General features: G+C 37.6%; 1 protein-coding gene across 6 annotated transcripts in view; it reads left to right on the forward strand.

Moving 5' to 3' along the window:
• The window catches only part of Kif18a (kinesin family member 18A), a 53,267-nt gene that overhangs the window by 415 nt on the left and 32,693 nt on the right, over positions 1–20,159 (forward strand). For 3 of the 6 annotated variants that reach the window (XM_010640444.3, XM_010640445.2, XM_010640440.2), the window contains exons 2-9: positions 6,930–7,299; positions 8,697–8,854; positions 11,688–11,792; positions 12,143–12,253; positions 13,424–13,621; positions 15,588–15,764; positions 17,273–17,347; positions 17,552–17,664. In XM_010640444.3, the coding sequence (XP_010638746.2) occupies positions 6,975–7,299; positions 8,697–8,854; positions 11,688–11,792; positions 12,143–12,253; positions 13,424–13,621; positions 15,588–15,764; positions 17,273–17,347; positions 17,552–17,664 (1,262 nt within the window). In that variant the 5' untranslated portion in view covers positions 6,930–6,974. Of the gene's footprint in view, positions 1–1,566; positions 1,645–6,571; positions 6,650–6,929; positions 7,300–8,696; positions 8,855–11,687; positions 11,793–12,142; positions 12,254–13,423; positions 13,622–15,587; positions 15,765–17,272; positions 17,348–17,551; positions 17,665–20,159 lie in introns of those variants that run through there. The other 3 variants (XM_010640442.1, XM_010640441.2, XM_010640443.1) reach the window with 3 other exon arrangements.

The raw sequence follows: 20,159 nt of genomic DNA on the forward strand, positions 1-20,159 counted from the left end.
AAGGGAGCGGGGCCCCTCGGGCACGGCCGGCCGGACCCGGCTGTACGGGCTGACCGCTTAGCCTGGCCTGGAGGAGAGGTTCCTCCCCGTTCCCGGGGAACGCGGGGCCCGGGGATTCGCGCCTGAGCCGTGGACCGCTCTCGTCACTAAATTTTGTGTAGTTTTGGAAGACCCCTCAGGAAGCGGTGTTCACCTCCTCTCGGGTCGTGGCACCTCCTCCCGCTGTACCCATGGCTTCCCCCAGTTAAGGGCCCGAGGAACGGCTTCTATGCTGTTAACTCTGGAAACGGAGGAAAATATCGCCCACCTATTAGTGCTGTCCTTCCCTCTCTCGGAAGAGCAGTCCTAATACTGTAGCTATTCCAGAGTGAAGTCTATATTGAATAGAGACTATAAATGAGGAGGATTCCCAGTCCGTAAAAGTGTTGGTTGAATTGGAGTCTAATTCAGATTCGAGTTTTTATTTAAGAAGTGTTTCATAGCTGAATCCTTCATTGTCTGTACTACCGTTTGGAAGTGTTGTGTCCTAATTCTAGAAGAACATAGTTGTGAACAATATGAACTTTGGTTTTGGACTTGAGTCTACTCTGTGGCTCCTCATTTCTATGTCATTTGGAAAAATTATTCATCCTAAAGTTACGTCCCCGTGTCTCTGAAACAAAGACAATAGAACCTACCTTGGTTATAAGCATTAAGTTAGGTGGTGAATGACAAATGTTTACCATAATGCCTGGCACATAGAATATACTCAAATGAGGATCTGTTTTGCTCATTACCACTAATTAGCACCATTTTTACCTAACCCAGGTGTTTTTAATAACGTGTTTTCCAAGAATGTCTACTGCACATGTGTCAAGCATATTTCAGCGTTTATTCATGAGCTCCTATCAAAAGTAGTCTGGTGCTCACCACAGCTGAATTATAAGGGAAATGGGGAAATGTTAGTCCAAATGTACAGACTTTTAAGTTATAAAACAAGTTCATAGAAACCAATGTACAGTGTGGGTTTTATTTAATTGTATCCATTATACTATGTATACAAAGATCATTATACAATGTATACAAAATCTTCATACTGTACACCTTTGATAAATAGATTCGTCATTGTCAATTAAATATTTTAAGATTTTTTTTAAAGTAATCGAATACGCCTTTTAATTTCTTTGAGAAAATCTCTGAAGGCCTATACTCCGAATACCTAAGTTTCACTTTGAATTTTTCTTATCATTCTCTTGTACCTTTTTTTAAGGGGGTAAGGTTGTGACAGGGTCTTGCTATATAGTTTGGGCTGGTCTTGAACTCACTAAGTAGCCCAGGCTGGCCTCAAACTCATGGCAATCCTCCCGCCTCGGCCTCCCAAATATTGGGATTACAGGTGTGAGCCACCCAGCCTTTGTACCATTTTTCTAATCATACACAAATTTGATAAAATCTTGGAGCGAGAAAGAGAATTTGTAAATCATCACAGTGTTGTGCACATAACAGTATTAGTCTTGTGTGGCTTTATATTAAACACAATCAAAGAATTCATTCTCTGCACTTGATTCAGAATCACCTGTACAGTGTGTCCATTTCTTTTAACCATCTTAAGAAATGAAGTCGCTGTGTTGTAATATGGGAGCAATCTGGTTAATCCCTAAAAAGGTCAGTATATTTGAACAAATTTTTACTTTTCAAAAAATCACTTTATTTTGAGACATAAGGTCTAGCTGTGGTGTTCAGGCTGCTCTCCAAAGTCTGGGCTGAAATGGTCTTCCTGCCTCACCCTCCTAAGTAGTTGGAACTACAGGCATACACTGTGGTAGCCTGCTATAATTTTTGCATTCTGGTGGTTCTGTTGACTTTGGGCATCATTATTAACAAAACTGGACGTAGAAGTGTCATTCAATGATAGAACACTTGCATAGTACATGCCAGGGCCAGGGCTCAATCCCTGGAGAGGGGGAAAGAGAGACATAATTTATTTCATTTGTTCTTAAAAAGTAGAGATTGTGATATTTTAAAAATTGATATCCATAACTTTAGGTCTCTAACAAGTTGTGAAACAAACTTACATTTGACAGTTTACTTAAGCTCCTTTAGGTCACTGTCAAAATTTCTCCCTGAAATGTTACTTCAGTAGCACCTATTGGCACTAAAATGCTTTTGTTGATTCTCAATTAACTTCACATTCAAATCTGAATTCTTCAGGCTTGGATTCAATATCTTCAAAACTCTCCATGTCCACTTTTATTTTTTTTAATGCACCCTTCTCTTTTCTTCTCCATTCTCTCTGGTTCTACAGAAGAAAGCAGAGATTACCTTGATTCTTTCTTTGATTACTGTAGATAAAACTACATCTATTCATATAAAACTGAATAGTTAAAAAGCAAAAGACTGAATTAAATTGACCGTTTGGCCAGTTAGCTCGCATGCCCTGCACAGGCTTGTTCCTGCGTGGTACTTCGACGCACCACCTGAAATGCTCATGGCTTAGGCTCTGAGAAGTCACCACCCCACCAGAAACACTTGGAAGACTTTAGACCTCTGTTTGCATGCACTCCTGATGCTTTACATCTCTGGGCCCAGATAAGTTGATGGCACCCAGTAAATAGTTACTGAATATACTAAATCTATAACTAGTTTTTCTTCCTGAAATGCTTTTACCTAGTAACTGTCCATCTTCACCTCTCAGCTCATCACTTCCTCTAGGGAACTTGACTATACCAATCCAGCACTGTACCCTTCATAGCATTTATAACCTTTCCCCTGTAGTACTTATCATAGTTACACCTGTACATGTTTGTGTCAGCATGGATATCCACTTCCCTCAGTGCACTCTCAATAGCAAAAATAGCAGACACTTATAGTCCATTACAACTCTGGGTCAAGCATTGTGCTGTACCATTAACCGTTTCTTAGGCTGAAATGACTCTGTGGGGTAGGTACTATGAGTCCAGCCTTACAAGTGAGAAAAATGAGCCACAAGGATGATAAATAACCTGCCCACTACTGTCATAGGAGTAAACATTTAAGCTTGGGTGACGGTGAGACAGGGTCTTGCGAAGTCTCTAAATTGCCCTCGCCCATCCTGTGTTTGAACTTGAGATCCTCTTTCCTCAGCCTCCCAGTGCTGGAATTACAGGTTGAGGCATTCTTGGAACTTTTTGTGTATCCCAGGCTGCCTGGAACTTTAAGTAATCCTCCTGTCTCAGCCTCCTCAACCCTGGGATTACAGGCCTGCACTACCACCACCCTCTGCTCAGAGCTGGTATTTTAACCTAAGCTATCTGGCTCCAACATCTAATAGTTAACTTATAAGTATATCTGTTAAAATCGAAGCATTGTTGAATATTTCAGAAAGCTTTTAGAAATCCTTGGCTGTGCATGGTTTGGGTATTATAAGGAAAGTGGGAGATTACTTGCCTGTGGTAGATGGGAAAGAAATGCTGTACATCCTCTGTACACGGGGCTGTGTGAGAGAAGCAAGAAAAGGCAGAAGTGGAGGCAGATAGAGAACAGATGTTTCTCCAGTTCTTGATGACTTCATCATATTTGTTATCTCTTTTGCCCTTCACAAAAATACTATGAGGCATTATTCTTATTCTCACTCCATTCATAGTCCGGCTGGCTTTGAACTCCCTATGTAGCCTGAGCTGCCCTAGAACTCTGGATCCGCCTGCCTCTGCTACCAAGTCTAGAATAGCAAAGGTGTACCACCCTACACAGTTTATTCTCTTTTTTACAAATGAAAGACCTGTGACCCAGGGAGGTTAAATACCTCATACCAGGTCACAGAAGCAGGGACAGATGCATTGTGGGAGTTGTCTAGACATACTGTCAAGGGTGGGGAGGAGCAGAGTAGTAATTCACCTGGGACCATATCACAGGCTGTCCCTCCTCAGCATTCTATTTCTGGCTAAAGACAAGAGTCCTAAAAAAGGCAGAGCTGTGTTCTGCATCTGCTACTTTTAGACTACTTTGGTATTATTTGAATTATGTCCAAACGAATATGGTTTTTGACATGGTTTAGCTGTAACATTGATGCTATTTCTCCCATTGCAAAAATAAGCCAAACTACCCGTTGGCTGCTCTTTCTCTGCTACCCAGACCCTTTCTTTGCTCCCTTTTTCTTTTACACCATATTTTCCCAATTTCCTGACTATCAATCTTTTCATGTCCAGTTTTTGTTCTCACCAGTTCCCAAAGCTTCCACATTGGCCTGTTTCTATGGTTAATTCTCAGGAACTACTTGATTTATTAGCTATATTTAACACAATTGCTCACTGTCTTGATTTAATGGTTCCCAAAAGTCTTAAGGCAGCTTAAGCCTTTGCAAACTTTAAAAACTCAAAACTCCCTTGAGATGCTAAGGAAAGCCTTGACTGTCTTAACATGGCTTCTAACTGCCTTAGCGTTTCCACCTGAATAGCTCTGTAAGCTCTTAGACTGTGTCCCAGACCAAACTTCTTATGTCCCCACCACACAGTACCTACACCCTGCTCTCCTCCCAACTATTTTTATCTCACTTGATGGCTGCTTCTTTCTCCTAACACTCAGGACAAAATTTTGTCAGTATTGAATCCTTCCTCTCGAACGCTGCATACACCTACCAAAAAAGTCTGTTGGCTTTACCTTCAGAATAGGTCCAAGTGTCCAGCTTACCAGCCCTGCCATCACCACACTGTTCTGAGCTATACCATCACCTCTGTACTACAGAGTCCACCTAAATGTGTACACACTTCAGGAAAAGAAAAACTTGTATAAGTATTTTAATACTAAGTTGAGATAAAAAAGTTACCGTTAGCCTCTACAATTACAAAAAGTGCTCAACGTGCTGACCATGAGCTTCCAGACATTTATTAGTCCAGCATACTGCTGCTTGGGTGACCTTGGCGTCGAGATTGCTGCACATGCAGTTTCAGTTTCTTCTCTAGGAGCTGGCAGTGTAGTGGGTTTTCTGCCATACACAACATCCTCTAGCGTCCAGCATAGGAGGTAACACCATCTATTGAATAAACATCATACTGTTTTGCTTTTCCTGAAGTGTGTATTCATTTTTTGGTAGATTCTTTCTTTCAGAAAACTAATCCCTGTTTCTTCTGCTGTGTATTCCCAGCATTGAGAGTGACAAGTGACACTGTCACTACTGTGCTCAGTCTTCCAGTGGTTCTTTACCTTGTTTGGAGTGTACCTGAAGGTCTTCAGTGGCTGACAGTTTCACCTCATGTCTTAACTACCCTCAACTTTGCTCACTCTGTTACTCTTCCATTGGCCCTGCTCTGTTAGAAAATACATCTTTCAATGTCTGCTTGACCAACTCCCTCCCCTGCTTCAAGTACTTACTCATATGCTGTTTTCTGGTGTGTTTTGTAATTGACGAGTAATAATGGAATTTATTTAGAAGTGCACTGTGATGCTTCACATGTATACGTGGCTGAATAAGTAAATCGGGTTAATAAACATGCATCACCTCAGGGACTTCTTTGTGATATAAACATTCAAAGCTTGTTACTTTAGCAATTATGAAATACAAAATGCACATTTTACAGTAACTGGTCACCAGAACTTCTTCATGGTGTATTGCAGAAATTTTGTATCCTTTGATTAGCATTTCCCTGTTGTTCCTAAACCATCCCAGCCCCCTCACCTCTGACATCTGTCATTCCACTCTTGTTTGTTTGTTTGGAGTTTTTTGGTACTAGGGATCAAAGTCAGGACCTTGTGCTTGCACTTGCAAGGCAGGCGGCGGCACCACTGAGCTAAATCCCCAGCCCTCCACTCTTTTTATTAGCGAGTTGTTCAAATTCTACAGCTAAATGAAATCATGTGCTCGGATTATTTTTCTGTGCTTGGATTATTTTACTTAGCATAATATCTTCCAGATTCATCCATATTATCAACAAGTGGCAGGATTTCATTCTAAGACTGGATATTGTAGTTCTCTGTTGTGTGTATATACATGTTTTTCATTTGTTCAGCTGTGGTGGGCACTTCAGTAATGTTCATGTTCTGGCCATTGTGATAATGCAGCAGTGGACCTGGGGTGCAGAAGTCTTTCTGACATCCTCATTTCACTTCTCTTGGCTCTAGACCCAGAGTGGGATTGCTGGATTATACTAACTACCTTACCTCCTTCAAGTTCAGAGGTTCTGGGATATGTTCTGGATGGCTGAGATTTCTAAATCACTGATCTTTGTTAGTTTACTTTGCTTCTTTTCATGTGAGACAGTCATAAAAATCATAATTTTTAAACCTATCATTACTGATATCTCTTAAAATGGCATATCATGAAGAAATGGGAGCCTATGACATCTATTCCGAGAATAGTATTTCTGACTATGCCAGAGGGTCCCTGCCGTTTCTGTCACTTCCAACCTGAGCTAGCCACTTGATGCATCCTTGGAACTATTTTTAACCCTGTGTGTCTCTGAGGCACAGTCAGAGACCAGGCTAGATATATCACTTTCCACTGCCAAGAGGCTTGCAGCCAAGATGGCTTTTGCTAAAAATAGTTCCCAAGCTAAAGCTCTGTTGTCCTTACCCAGATAGGATTCTGAAAGCTCCTTTCCTGTCTATTCCCACAACTCAGGTGAAAACAGTACTGCGACCATGGTGAACATCAAAGCTGAGTTTTGGGGTAGCGCAGCTGTGGTTATATAGGATTCAGGTACAGTATTTGAATTTAAATTGGAGCTCAGGGTCTGACTACAAGTAAGATCATTGCCATCCATTGTGTGTGTGTGTGTGTGTGTGTGTGTGTGTGTGTGTGTGTGTGTGTGTGTGTGATATTTAATTTTTTCCTTTAGATTATTTAAGTAATCATATTTTCCTCCAATTACATTTCCCAGGTGAGTCAAATGGAATTAGTACCCTTTTTTTGAATGTATACCACACTCCATTTAGAGGAAGAACTAATATTAAAACTTTATTTTCCTTTTTGATTTCAGAGAAATATCGGGAATTGTTAGAAACAGGAATCAAAATAATCGATAATGTCTGTCCCTGAAGAAGAGCTGTGTCACCACATGAAAGTAGTTGTCCGTGTACGCCCTGAAAACACAAAGGAAAAAGCAACAGGATTCCATAAAGTGGTCCACGTTGTGGATAAACATATATTAGTTTTTGACCCCAAACAAGAAGAAGTCAGTTTTTTCCCTAAAAAGAAAACTATAAATTTTGATATTTCAAAGAGACAAAATAAAGATCTTAAATTTGTATTTGATACTGTTTTTGATGAAACTTCAACTCAATTGGAAGTTTTTGAGCACACCACCAAGCCGATTCTTCGTAGTTTTTTGAATGGATATAATTGTACAGGTAATTTTTTTCAGTTTGAGATTTAATTTCTCTATTTGATTTCATTTTTACATGGGGAGGGATTTGTACTTTGTCCTCCTAAATACAGTCAAATTTAAGGCACTTGAATACTAAAAAGTTTTAGAAATGAAATAGACTACCTTTAAGGGTAGACTTTCTATGTCACTTATGACATAGTCCTTGCTGTGGCTCCTGAGGATAGTCCTTTCACTTTCCTGTATTTTTAAACCACTTACTGCTTGCAATTGATGTCTGATTTCTCATCATTTATATTCATACATAAATATTCCCACTGCTTAACTCTTTAGTGTCTAACCCTGGTGAATAGTCACACATTGCTGAATACTTGACAGTTTCGTTACAGCACCATTTTTCTTTACCTTGAAATAACGCTGTTAAAACTCCATTATAATTGTATTATCTGGTATTATTTTAGCATATCTTCAACCCAAGAAGCATCTCTAATGCTTTGGAGAGGCTGTAATTTGCCTTCCAAAAAGGCCATATTGACTTCCCAGAGAAAGATGTATGCCAAATGGCCAGTTAATTCAATGATTAAAATTACAGTTCAGTGATTGAACATCATCATTAATATCTTACTTTTGTAATTCTCTATTTTTATACTTTCCACAGGACATTCCACAGCTATAACATAGTCCATCTCTGAATCATTTTATTTTTATCACAGGTTTACCCTCCTGATCAGTTACAAATAGAATATGGTCTATTGATTAGAATTGGTATGATTCTCATTTTAAGCATGTTCTTTTCCTTTATAAAATTTCATATTTTCTCTAGGAATTTTTAAATCTTTTCTTTTTTCTTGACTCTAAAATATCCAGATGTCAGTTTACATAAAATAGAACAAAGTAAAACAAACTGATAAAGTATGAGAACTTAAGGCCTTAACTGATTATTGTACTGGGTGCTTGCTACTTATAAATCAAAGAGTAGATTATTTTATGCATTTGAAGACATGTATGACTTTTATGTTATACTGCGTAGAATATTGGAAACAATTTGTCTAAAATGAGGATTTTTAAAGGAATTTTATGAATGACCTCTATCTGGAATTCATTTGACAGACTTGTACACCTCCTTCATGTCAGGTGACGCGGGACACTGAGGGCTTCTGTGGTGGTGGAGCTCACAGCTGGATGTCCATTGTGATACGGGCTAGCATAGTGGGGTAAGGGTTGAATGTAGGAGTAGACTGGACTGCCTGTGATGATTGGGAAAGGCACAGAAAATGACTTTTGTGCTAAGTGGGAACAGGTGGTACTGATTGGGTTTAAAGTTACCATTCAAGATAGCCAGATGGAAGTGTCCAGGGGACTGTGGATACAATAATGTTATGTGTCATAACAAAGAGCTTTGATGCTTTCATAAAAATTTAGTACTTGCGTATGGTGCCACGGGAGCTGGGAAAACCCACACGATGCTAGGATCGGCTGCCGAACCTGGAGTAATGTACCTAACAATGCTAGACCTCTACAAGTCCATGGATGAGATTAAAGAAGAGAAAATATGTAGCACTGCAGTTTCTTACCTGGAGGTAAGTTGGCAATATTTTTTAGATTAATCACTATTTTTGAGAAATCTTCCTTTGAGTTAACATGGCTCATTCACATTACAAACTTTGGATTGCGGATGACCACGTGGTCCAAGAGTGTTCTGCATGACAAACATTTTAAGAAATTTTAACTTGATAAATGAGCAGTATCTTACAATACAAGTAGTACATCATGTTGAATGTCTCATGAATACTGGTTCTCACTCGCTGCTTTAATACACAAGTGCTTCGAATCATGAAACAAATTCTCACAAAGATTTTAATATATTTTATTGTGTGAGAATTTTCTCAGAAATGTATAAAGCCATTGAAATCCTTGTTTTGAGTATTTTTAGATACTTCTTGCTCTGTATTGGGCAGTTTTTGTGGGGGCAGGACAGTCTCAGACTAACAGGGAAGTTGCAAAAACAGTACAAAGAACTTGGAGATACGCTTGACCAGTACCCCCATAAATTAACATTTCACTGTGTTTGCTTTATCTCTGTGTGTAGTCATTTATTTGTTTCCAAACTGTTTAAGTTGTGAACTTATAAAAAAACGGGAAATATTCTTAAATAATCATTGAATAATTAACAACATCAGGAAATTCATGGTGATATTGTCTAATCTGGTGACCTTAATGAGCTTTTACTAATTATTCTGTTAATGCTACATAATGTATAAAACGAAGATCAAGAGAATTCACTTGTCATACCTCTTTAGACCCCTTTAATGTGCAGCATGTACATGTGTGATTCTTTGTGTGTGACAACACTACCATAGAATCTTCACTTGGATTTGTCACAGTGAGACCCAGATTGCACTGGCAAAAACACCACAGAAGTGAGGTTGAGTTCTCATTACTATGTCAAGATGTTTATGTAGTTGGTTGGTCCCATTACTGACAATTTTAACTTTCTTAATTTGTGTGTATTTGGGAGTTTTTTCTACTCTTTGATACCATTTTATCCATAATTAATAAGTACCCTGTGGAGAGGCAATATAAATATCCTCTTATACCTCAAGCTTATATCTATTAGTATTAGCTCAACTGATAACTCATCCCTGCATCAATTATCATTATAATGGTGATTTTCAAATTCCATCATTTTTACTATTTATTCATTGGCCTTTTACTGTAAAGTAGAGCTTTTCTTTTTGCTGTATAACATCAGCATGGACTCAAGGGTTCTTACTTTATTCAGTACATTAGAATCCCTTTATGTGATCATTTCTTTGTGCCCAAATTATGTAAGATTTGGCTAATTGAGCCTCTGTCATGGTGCGTGTTGTATCCTTTTGATATACCTCATTTCTTCAGGCCCCTACCACTTAATAACAGGTAGTATTCAGCAAATGATATCTAAAAGCAGACATTCTAAGTTCATGTTCAGAGAGCATCTTAGAAACCTGTATGTGTTCACTAGCTGTGTTAATAGATATTTATTTCTGGTGTCAGAAAATTGCTCATATTTTGTTCCCTACTGAGAGGATTTCTTCCAGTGGTGGATTAAAAATCATAAAAGTTGCTAAAAGTATCCCTATCAGTAGATAGAACCTGAAGATACAAGAAGGGTAAAACCCATATTTATAGTTAAGTAGTAAAAAGAAATTTTTCTGAATGATGAAAAAGAGAATATTAGGTTTTTTTCTTAGATTTTTTTTTTAATTGAGGGAGTTTTTGAAACGGTTATTTTCATAAGTATTTTAATCTGCTATTCCTTTATTAATGACAAGGCAGTGACTGATTAGACTTTCCACCAGGCATTGTATTAGAATTACCTGAGGAACACTTAAAAATTCGTACAGTTGTGTCTCACCCCTGATATTTGAATACAGTATTTCTGGGGTGTGGGCAGAGCACCTGTGCTCTGGGAAAGCTCCCAGTTGAGTCCCTTGCAAAGGTCAGCCTGACTGTTCTTTCTCTTTTAGTATGACTGAAGTCAGGGTGGAGAAATGGTAGAAAAGTGCTGCTTATTTGCAAAACAGCTGAAACATTAGCTGTTCACACTGTCATCTTACCACTTGAACTTACCACATTTTAATATCATGTTGTTGACTAGAAGAACTGCAGCCAAGAATTAGAAGTGTGGGCTTTGTATTAGAAGAAAATAATATAAAATAATGTAAAAGACTATTTTTACTTAAATCTTATTGGTAATAATTGTCATGGTCATTTGGTTGGCATATATTAAACTGTATACCTTTAATTATAAAATCAAGTGGATAATATTTCTGTGTATTACTTACAGAAATTACTTTTCAAATATTGCCAAGTCAGGAAATGCAGGCGTGTCTTCATTGTCAGGCAGTAGCATGGGGATGTCTGAACTTCATCCCTGCACTTTTGCTACTTAGGAGACCAAGGGCAGGTCACATGTGAGGGCCTTAGCTCCCTCATCATTCAAATGGCAAAGGATTCCTGCTAAGTAATTGTGTGTTGATCTTAGTGTAACTGAAGGGGTAGTGAGATAAATACAACCAATCATTTAGTGTGGGTTTTCTGTCAACATCTGTTCCCTTTTGTATGTATTTCCAAGAAATAAGAAAAACCAGCTTAGTTGTCTTATCTGTTTTACTGTAGTTCTCAGATTATGTAGTGAGTGTAATGTCTCAAACTGTAACTTCCCACTTTCAAACATTTTCTGGGGTGGTAGAAATTTATAGTAGTATTATATAAAAAGGATGGGAAGAATGAAAACAAGCTGCTGCTTATCTTTAAAGTAAAATTCTGATCACCTTAGATCAGCAGTAGGTGTGTGATGCAGTCACTGTTATTGACATCAAAGCTAAAGCAGATTTTGGGTTTTTTTTTTTGTTTTTTTTTTTTTTTAAGGTGTATAATGAACAGATTCGTGACCTCTTAGTAAATTCTGGGCCGCTTGCTGTCCGCGAGGATGCTCAGAAAGGAGTGGTTGTTCAGGGTCTCTCTTTGCACCAGGTATGTGTTTTTATCCTGTTAGAATAGAAGTGTGGCTATTTGGCCATTGTTTTTGTTTTCCATCTTGAGAAAGAAACAAACTAGTAAATTAAACTAAAATAATTAAAGAATGTCTACAGACATATTTCGTTTGCTTTTAATTAAGTGAACTTTTTCTTCCTGCAAGCTACTTGATTGTTTACTATGTCTTATTTTGTTAAATGCCACTACATTTTTAGTTCAGTGGTGGGACTCTTGCCTAGCATGTGTGAGACCCTTGAGTCTGATCCCCAGTAAGAAAAACAAAAAAGGAAGAAGAGGAGGAGGGAAGAGTTTTTCAGTAATTTCTTTTTCTATGTAAACTTCTCTAGCCCAGATCCTCAGAAGAAATCTTACAGTTACTGGATAATGGGAACAAAAACAGGACACAACACCCCACTGATGCAAACGCGGCTTCCTCTCGTTCTCATGCTGTTTTCCAGGTAATGGGCTGTGAGACCATCATTCTGAGATGGGAACTTAAAACAAGTGAAGCAAAATTGATGGATGGTCATTTTTATACAAAAAAAAAAGCAACTCTTTCCTTGTAGACATCACCTCTCAGTATTCTACTTTGACAATTTTTGAGAATATTTGATCACCAACAGTATTTAGAATTAAGATGATATAAATAAAAAATATGAATTTTCACCTTTATGACATAAAGGATTTCAAAAAATATACAGAATTTATAGATATGGGATGGTAAAATTGTAGTGATAGTGACAGTGATAAGCAAAGTATTCTGACCACTGCTTAGGAATGTTATTTTTGTAGGACCTAGATGTCTCAACCATCAGTTGTGATGATTCCATGTTTTGACTTTGAATAGGTCAAGTGTTATGTTCCCTGTTACGCCGTTAGTCAGCTTTTTGTTGCTATAATAAATGACTTAAGATGATGAACTTGTAAGTGTAAAGGTTGATTTTGGCTCATGGTTTTGGAGATTCCAGTCCATGGTACCTCAATGTACGTGCTTTTAGGTCTGTGGTAAGGCAACACATCACAACCAGGACCTCCTGGAGGGATGGAAGTGTTCATTTATGTCTGGAAGAGAGGCTGGGGCCCTATCATTCCCACTGACCGAAGACCTCCCATTCGCCCTTTCTTTAGACATGGTTCTCTGTGCTGTGTTGCCCAGCCTGATCTCAAACTTCCTGGGCTCAAACCATGTTCCAGTATCAGCCACCGAGTCACTTGTGTCACCAGGTCCATAATAGGTGCTGCCTCTTCCTGGTAGCACCAAGCTGGGTAACAAGCCTTTAACAGTGGGATTTAGGAACACTTAAGATTAGAATTGGCCTGGAGTTATATGACTCAGAGGTAGAGCATTTGGTTGGTATGTACAAGGCCCTAGGATCAATGCTTAGTATCTGCTTTTAAAAGAAAAGAAAGTCCCAAGCATTTTATATAAGGTACACATATAAAAAGTCTTTGTATTTTTCTTAACATTAGCAATTATTTCCAGCATTCTTACATGTCAGTCAGATTTTACCCCATTTGGGGCATGCTTTAGATGACAGTAATATTTTGGTTTCAAAGTGCTTTGAAAGGAAATTGTGCTTCCCTTTTAAATTTTATCCTTATTTTTCCTTGTTCTACTAAAATTTAAGATCTATTTGCGACAGCAAGACAAAACAGCAAGCATCAACCAGAATGTGCGCATTGCCAAGATGTCGCTCATCGACCTGGCGGGGTCTGAGCGGGCCAGTTCCACCAGTGCCACAGGGGCCCGGTTCGTAGAGGGCACGAACATTAACAGGTCCCTGCTCGCCCTCGGAAACGTCATCAACGCCCTTGCCGAGGGAAAGGTGCACATGCTTCTCTCTGTCTGCTAAATATTTTGAAATATTATAGCATCATTTCTAGAAAGATAATGTTTAATATGATTTTATTTCAATAGTCTTTGCAAGTTATTGACAGTTTTTAGATAGTGATCAGACACCTCAGGGAATCTGATCTATCAGAAAGCTGTGTGGGGTTATTTTTGTTTGTTTTTGCAGTTGTACTTTGGCAAGATACTGTTCTTTTTCATTTCCAGTTTCATACTTAAAATTAGCTAAATGAAAATGATTATCAAATTTGTAGTGAATATTGTATGGTACATTCTTATCACTTATTTTGAACTTGTTTAGTTTATAAAGTGACAATGTAATAACTACTACACAGCAAGAATGATAATTGAATTGCCATGAAGAGAAGAAAACATTTTAGCAAACAAAATTCTTTTCTGGATGATATTTTATGTACTGTAAATTTATTATTAAAGAGCATTGGGAAGAAGAACTTTAGATGTAAGCACAATGTAGCCACCTGATAGAATAATGTTTTCTAGATGCTTTGGGGGCATTTAAAAATATTTTACAGAGTACTCACTAGAGCATAGCCTATCTGATAGCTACTGTGTGTATGTGTAAAGATAACTTCCTTGTTTAAATTTGAAATATAACAGTTAAAACAGGCTTAAAATCTTTAGGAAAGTTGTTAAACTATTCAAAATATTATATTTTTATTTACTGTAGTATATATTACAGTGAGTAGAGGGAGACTTTTTAAAAGGGACATGTTACTAAATCACAAGAAATTTGAAAAGTGAAAATTGTTTTTATATTTAAAGTCTCAAATATGTTAGCAGAGAACATGATATAAATACAATGTTGTAAACTTAAGCCATTCATAGCGTGGGATGTTTGCCAGATGTACTGATACTTCATATTTAAATAATGATTTCTGTGGAGTCATTTAAGAGTCTTTTTGAATGAATGTCTTGTACATGTGAAAATCCCATGTTTGGAAAAGCCTGAAATGGTGAAAAGCGCAGTACTACTAGGAGTCGGAGGCCTAGGACTTATTTCTAGCTCTGAATCATCAGTGCATTTTTACTTTAGCTCACGTTCTTCTTTGATACAAAAGGTCCACATTGGATAGGATAAGGTGGATTACATTTAACGTAAAGAATCTGTTTATATATAGAAATTGTACTTTTAAGAATATTTGTTACTTTAAAAACCAGAATTATATCTTTGAGTAAAAAGAAATCTTGAAAAATTAAGTTCTCTTAGAACTCTATTGTAGTTTCAGGTTAAATACCCATAATTTTGTTTGTTTGTTTGTTTGTTTGTTTGTTTTTGTATCCATATTAGATTCTTGTTTAAGGAGAAAAGTAGCTCTGTACTACACAGAATTCTTACTTCTCTAGTACACTTGTACAGGGTGTAGATTTGTTTACTTTTGTATTTGAATTTCTCTTAAAAATGGGACTACTTTAAAGAGACATTTTATTTTCAAATAATTTTAGGTTTACGGAAGAGTCCCTAAGTTAACATACAAAGGTTTTTTGTTTTTTTTTAAATATGTCCTGTACTTCTCCCCTGGACCTCCCTGTGCTCTCTAGGCTAGGTGGGAATTCACGATGCTACTCCCCAGGCCTCCCTGTAGGCTGAGATTGTGGGTGCCTGACCCCACTGCTAACTCTTCTGGGATATGATACAACAATAACATTGTACATTGTTTGCAGCTAGTAATGAGCCAGTATGATACTACATTGTTTTATTATATTCTAAGATTCATACCTAGATGGGGATAGAACTTTTAAATAGGATTTTTATTTTATGTGTTCATTGGATAGTCCTGTAACATACATTATCATCATTTCAGTCACTAGGTATAGCGTAAGTCTGGGCAGAGTTGGGCAGTGCTTAAATTCTAGTGAAGTAGTAGCAGGTTTGCATTTAAATGTGGAAAATGGCATTAAGAATTCTTTTTTTGTTCTTTCAGAAAAAGAATCAGCATGTTCCTTACAGAAATAGTAAGCTTACTCGCTTGTTAAAGGATTCTCTTGGAGGAAACTGTCAAACTATAATGATAGCCGCTGTTAGTCCTTCCTCTTTATTCTACGATGACACATATAACACCCTTAAGTATGCTAACCGTGCAAAGGACATTAAATCTTCTGTAAGTATATTGACGTTATCTTTGCTACAAGAGTACTGGGCGCATATTACAGTATTTATGTAATTCTAATGAAAGTGTTTGTTGGGTTTGTATTTCTATTAAGGAACCAAGGGTGCCCGAGGGTTAAAATTGTCTGCCTAGTTTTTCATTGAACAGTAACTTACTCAAACCTTTAAGCCTCTTGTTTTTGCATATAATGGATACTAGTGTTCAATCTTAGTCTTCAGGGTACTAAAGTACTTTAATACATTTCTGTCCAATCTTTCACATCACGACACATGATTTTTGGGTCACAACCTGGAGTAATCGCTCAAGGCTTTCACACGTGTTGCCACCAAGGGTGATGCTGTGCTGTAGCTGAGCCTGAGCATTTTGTACCTGACCTCTTTGAACGCGTTCATTCATCTCTCCAGGCCTCAGTTATTTCATGTGGAAAATAGCTGTATCTGCCTCTGTTTATAAAGCAAACAGTCTTTTAAAAATAATTATGTCCAGGGCTGGGGATTTATCTCAGTGGTTCCACTGCCTGCCTCACAAACACAAGGTACCAAAAATAAAAATAATTATGTCCACATTCATGACACTGATATGCCAGTTTCTACATAGCTGAAGAAATAAAATCATGAGTGGTTAGGATTTTTGCCAAAGGTCTGGGGTACTTTTTTAAAAAAAAAAAAGTCAAAACATGATGTATGTTTAAAATGTTGGCCCCTCAGATTGGAAGAGAGACTTAGTGGCACTGATGTGCTGACTCTTTTCCCACCCTTCTCTGCAGCTTCCTTTACATGTCTGCAGAGAAGCAGTCTGTCTGTCCTAAGAGAAATATTAACATATCTGTACAAGGTCATACCATCTGAGTGTGCACAGGAGTTTCACACGCTTGCGTATTATTTGCTCTGACTCACAGTATCAGGTGATTTTAGCTCCGCTGTACAATTGCACAAGGCTGAGCTCACTGAGTTTGAGGTACTGAATTCTAAATGGGGTAGGTGAGAGATGGTCAGGGTTGCACTCCATTTTTGGACTTGTGTCTTTAACATTCTCTCCACTATTCCATATATGCCAAGGGCCCACACTATTAAAAATATGAGACATTAGGAGCTAGGGATTTGGCTCAAAGTTTCCACCGCCTACCTTGCAAGCACAAGGGCCCAAGTTTGATCCCTGGTACCAGAAAAAATGAAACATTGTAAGAACTTAGTAAAAACTAGTTACACTGAGTAGAATATGAAAATATCTCTGAATTTCTAAAAGTCAAAGAAAATAGTTCTTATTATATTGTGAATGAATGCTCAAAAATATCTTTTTTCAGGAAAGTAGTGCATATAATTCAGGTTTGTTATTAAAATGCTCAACCTGTCATGGGTCTTACTCATAAGCATAATTAATAAATGATTACCACATTGTCAAAACTGTGACAAAATCAGAATTCATGGAAATCAGATGGTGAGATGTAATGCCATTTGTTCATGTATGTATTCCCAGTCATCATTTCGATCTTTTGACAGCTGAAGAGCAATGTTCTTAATCTCAACAATCACATATCGCAGTACGTAAAGATCTGTAATGAGCAGAAGGCAGAGGTACGTATCCTGTTTATTACACTGTTACTCTAATCTCGCTCAGTTCCTTGTTTATGGGGTTAATTCTGATTATCCAAGGAAGTACTGCACTCTGTGAAAAAGGCACTCTGTCTTACTCAGTAACTTTGCGTAACTGAAAGTTTGCCTTGGCCATCTATAATGGAGTCACGTAACTTGGATTATAACTCATTTTTTCTCTCCTAGATTTTAATGTTAAAGGAAAAACTAAAAGCCTATGAAGAACAGACGGCCTGCCCTGATAAAAATGACAAAGCAAAGTTAATGATTCCAAACCCTCAGGAAAAAGAAATCGAAAGGTAAAAAGAACATTAGTCTCATTTTGAGGAATTTATTGTTTTAAAATTTAGCGGCTATTTCATGTTAATCATCACCATTTGTCATTCGCTGCATGCGTTACAAACAAACTCAGGAATTCAGGGCACCACTGATTGCTCTCTATATTGCACATTTTTGGAAGCAGATAATTTTCATTTTGTTTTTACAGAGTGAGGAAAACCAGGACTTTAGGTATGAGACAGGAGAGAAGTGGAAGCCAGTTACATCACCTGTGAAGCTAGCTTACCTTTAGTTTTGCTCCTATGTTTCTCCTCTAGTTCAGTCATTTGCATAGTTTGAATACGCATCTGCTCCTCTTTATTTTATTGATTCTGTGTAGCACTGCTTACCCACTTACTACATTTAAACTGTTAATTATGTGAAGGAAGATCTCTGACGAGGTAGTTATTTTCCAGACTGACCCATTGTCATCCTGGAACCACTCACTGTTAACATGTCTTGGCCAGTGTCCTGCAGTGTGAAAAATTGTCAGAATGGCTTGGAAGAAAGTTCTTTTGATTATTATGAAGTACTTTGTTTTTCTTCCTAAACTACTGCTAGCTTATTTTTATGTATGTCAGTGGAGCTTTTGACAATGATTAGGTGCATAGTAATTTGGACCCATCACTGCAGCACTCCTTACAAGGAGAGCTAAGGGATGTGCTCGTCCTCACCGCCTGACAGCAGCAAAAACCTCCTCGCATCTGTGCTGGCGTTCCCTTTTTCCTGACCTGTGTTATTTTGCAAACAGTATAAGAAGTAATTACAATAGCTGTTGTTTCTATCAGTGACAAGAATCAGTTTTTTAGGGCGGAGGATTTAGCTCAGTGGTTCCACTGCCTCTCTCACAAGCACAAGGTCCCAAGTTCAATCCCCAATACCAAAAAACAAAACAAAACAAACAAAAAAATAATCAGTTTTTTAGGGCCAGGGATTTAGCTCAGCAATTCTGCCACCTGCCTTGAAAGTGCAAGGTCCCAAGTTTGATCCCCGGTACCAGGAAACAAAAAAGAAACTTTTTTATATGGATTGATACTACCTCTTCAGTGCCAGAGTGAAGAGTTCTGTTTATCCTGCAGATTTTATAGTGTGTTTAAATTATTTCTGTTAATCCTCGTAGCAACCAATTTCAAGATAAAATTGTTGTATTTTATTAGTCTTAAGGTGTTTTTACTTCCTACTAGTTTAGCCTTTAATTTATTGACATTCGTTTATTCCCCTTAATAAAAGTGACATTCTGTAATAATAATTTATTGCCGTAAGTAATGTATTGACATTCGTTTATTCCCCTTAACAAACATGTTTGGCTGTGCTACTGTTAGTTTGCTTTGATCATTTCTTAGTCAAACAGCAGTTGTCAGCGGACAGACAGTCTTTGTTAATGAAAGTTTCTTGAAAAAGAAGTCATCACCTTCTCAAAACTAGAATAATTGCTCCATAGAATTTTCCCGTACTACTTAATCAAGTCTGCTCTATCAATTAAAATCTTACAGGTTACTAAACATTTCTGGATTTGATAGCTTTAAGCACATCCACAACAGGGCTGTTACTTGTGTGTCTCCTTGCTGGGTGGTGGCTCAGGTTAAATTTTATTAATAAAAAGGCTGTTAAAAGTGATTAGATCTGTTTGTAGCATCAGTGGTACGAGTCATGCATGTGCCACTGGTAGTTCAAGCCGGTGGGAACATGTTGGGTCAAATGATTCAGAGGGAGATGGTCTGAACTATGCAATAAGCATTTATTTGGACATTTTTCATATTTAAATAGTTTTTAGTCAATCTCTTAATGTACTTTGCATTTTATTTATTTATTTATTTTTTTTTTAAGGAGCTCTCTAGAAACCTTCAATACTAAATCCTTTTCTTCCGTCATAATTAGTAAACATCACCAAATAAAATGTCTGGACCACAGAATTACAAAATTGACAAATACTTAACTTTGTCCTTGAGTAAATACTTATATAAAAACCAAGAGTTTATCTTTGAGTATAACCTAAAGAGATCTTATCAGTTCATTTACTGGCATGAGCCTTGGTGTAATATGATACAGTGAAATCACAATGTCCGTACATATTTCCTATAAAATATTTATCAGTTTGACAGAACTGCAGTGAAGTCAATGTATTGTGGCTTATATTCATTCCCAGCAGAGTTTCATTAAGAACTACTGACGTAAATTGGCAGTATTTTTACCACAGATCCTTACAAATATATCTAAAATTCTGGCCAGAGAACATTTATTTTTAAATGCACATACTTGATTTTATTTTAAAGGCTTCACAGTTACTTGTTCCCTGAGATATGTGCCTGTGTGTGTCTACTTATGCTGCTACTGCATCTTGACAGCACAGATATATTTTCTGTAATTTTAAAGTATCACTGTGACCAGTGTCTGCTGACCCTGGCAGGTGCAGGATTGCAGGATCATTTAAGCTTCTAGTAGGAGTTAGTCAGCTACAAGTCTTTCAGCATTGGAA

This window comes from Fukomys damarensis, unplaced genomic scaffold, assembly GCF_012274545.1.
Source record: "Fukomys damarensis isolate Sample0158 unplaced genomic scaffold, DMR_v1.0_HiC HiC_scaffold_16, whole genome shotgun sequence".
Lineage (NCBI taxonomy): Eukaryota > Metazoa > Chordata > Mammalia > Rodentia > Bathyergidae > Fukomys > Fukomys damarensis.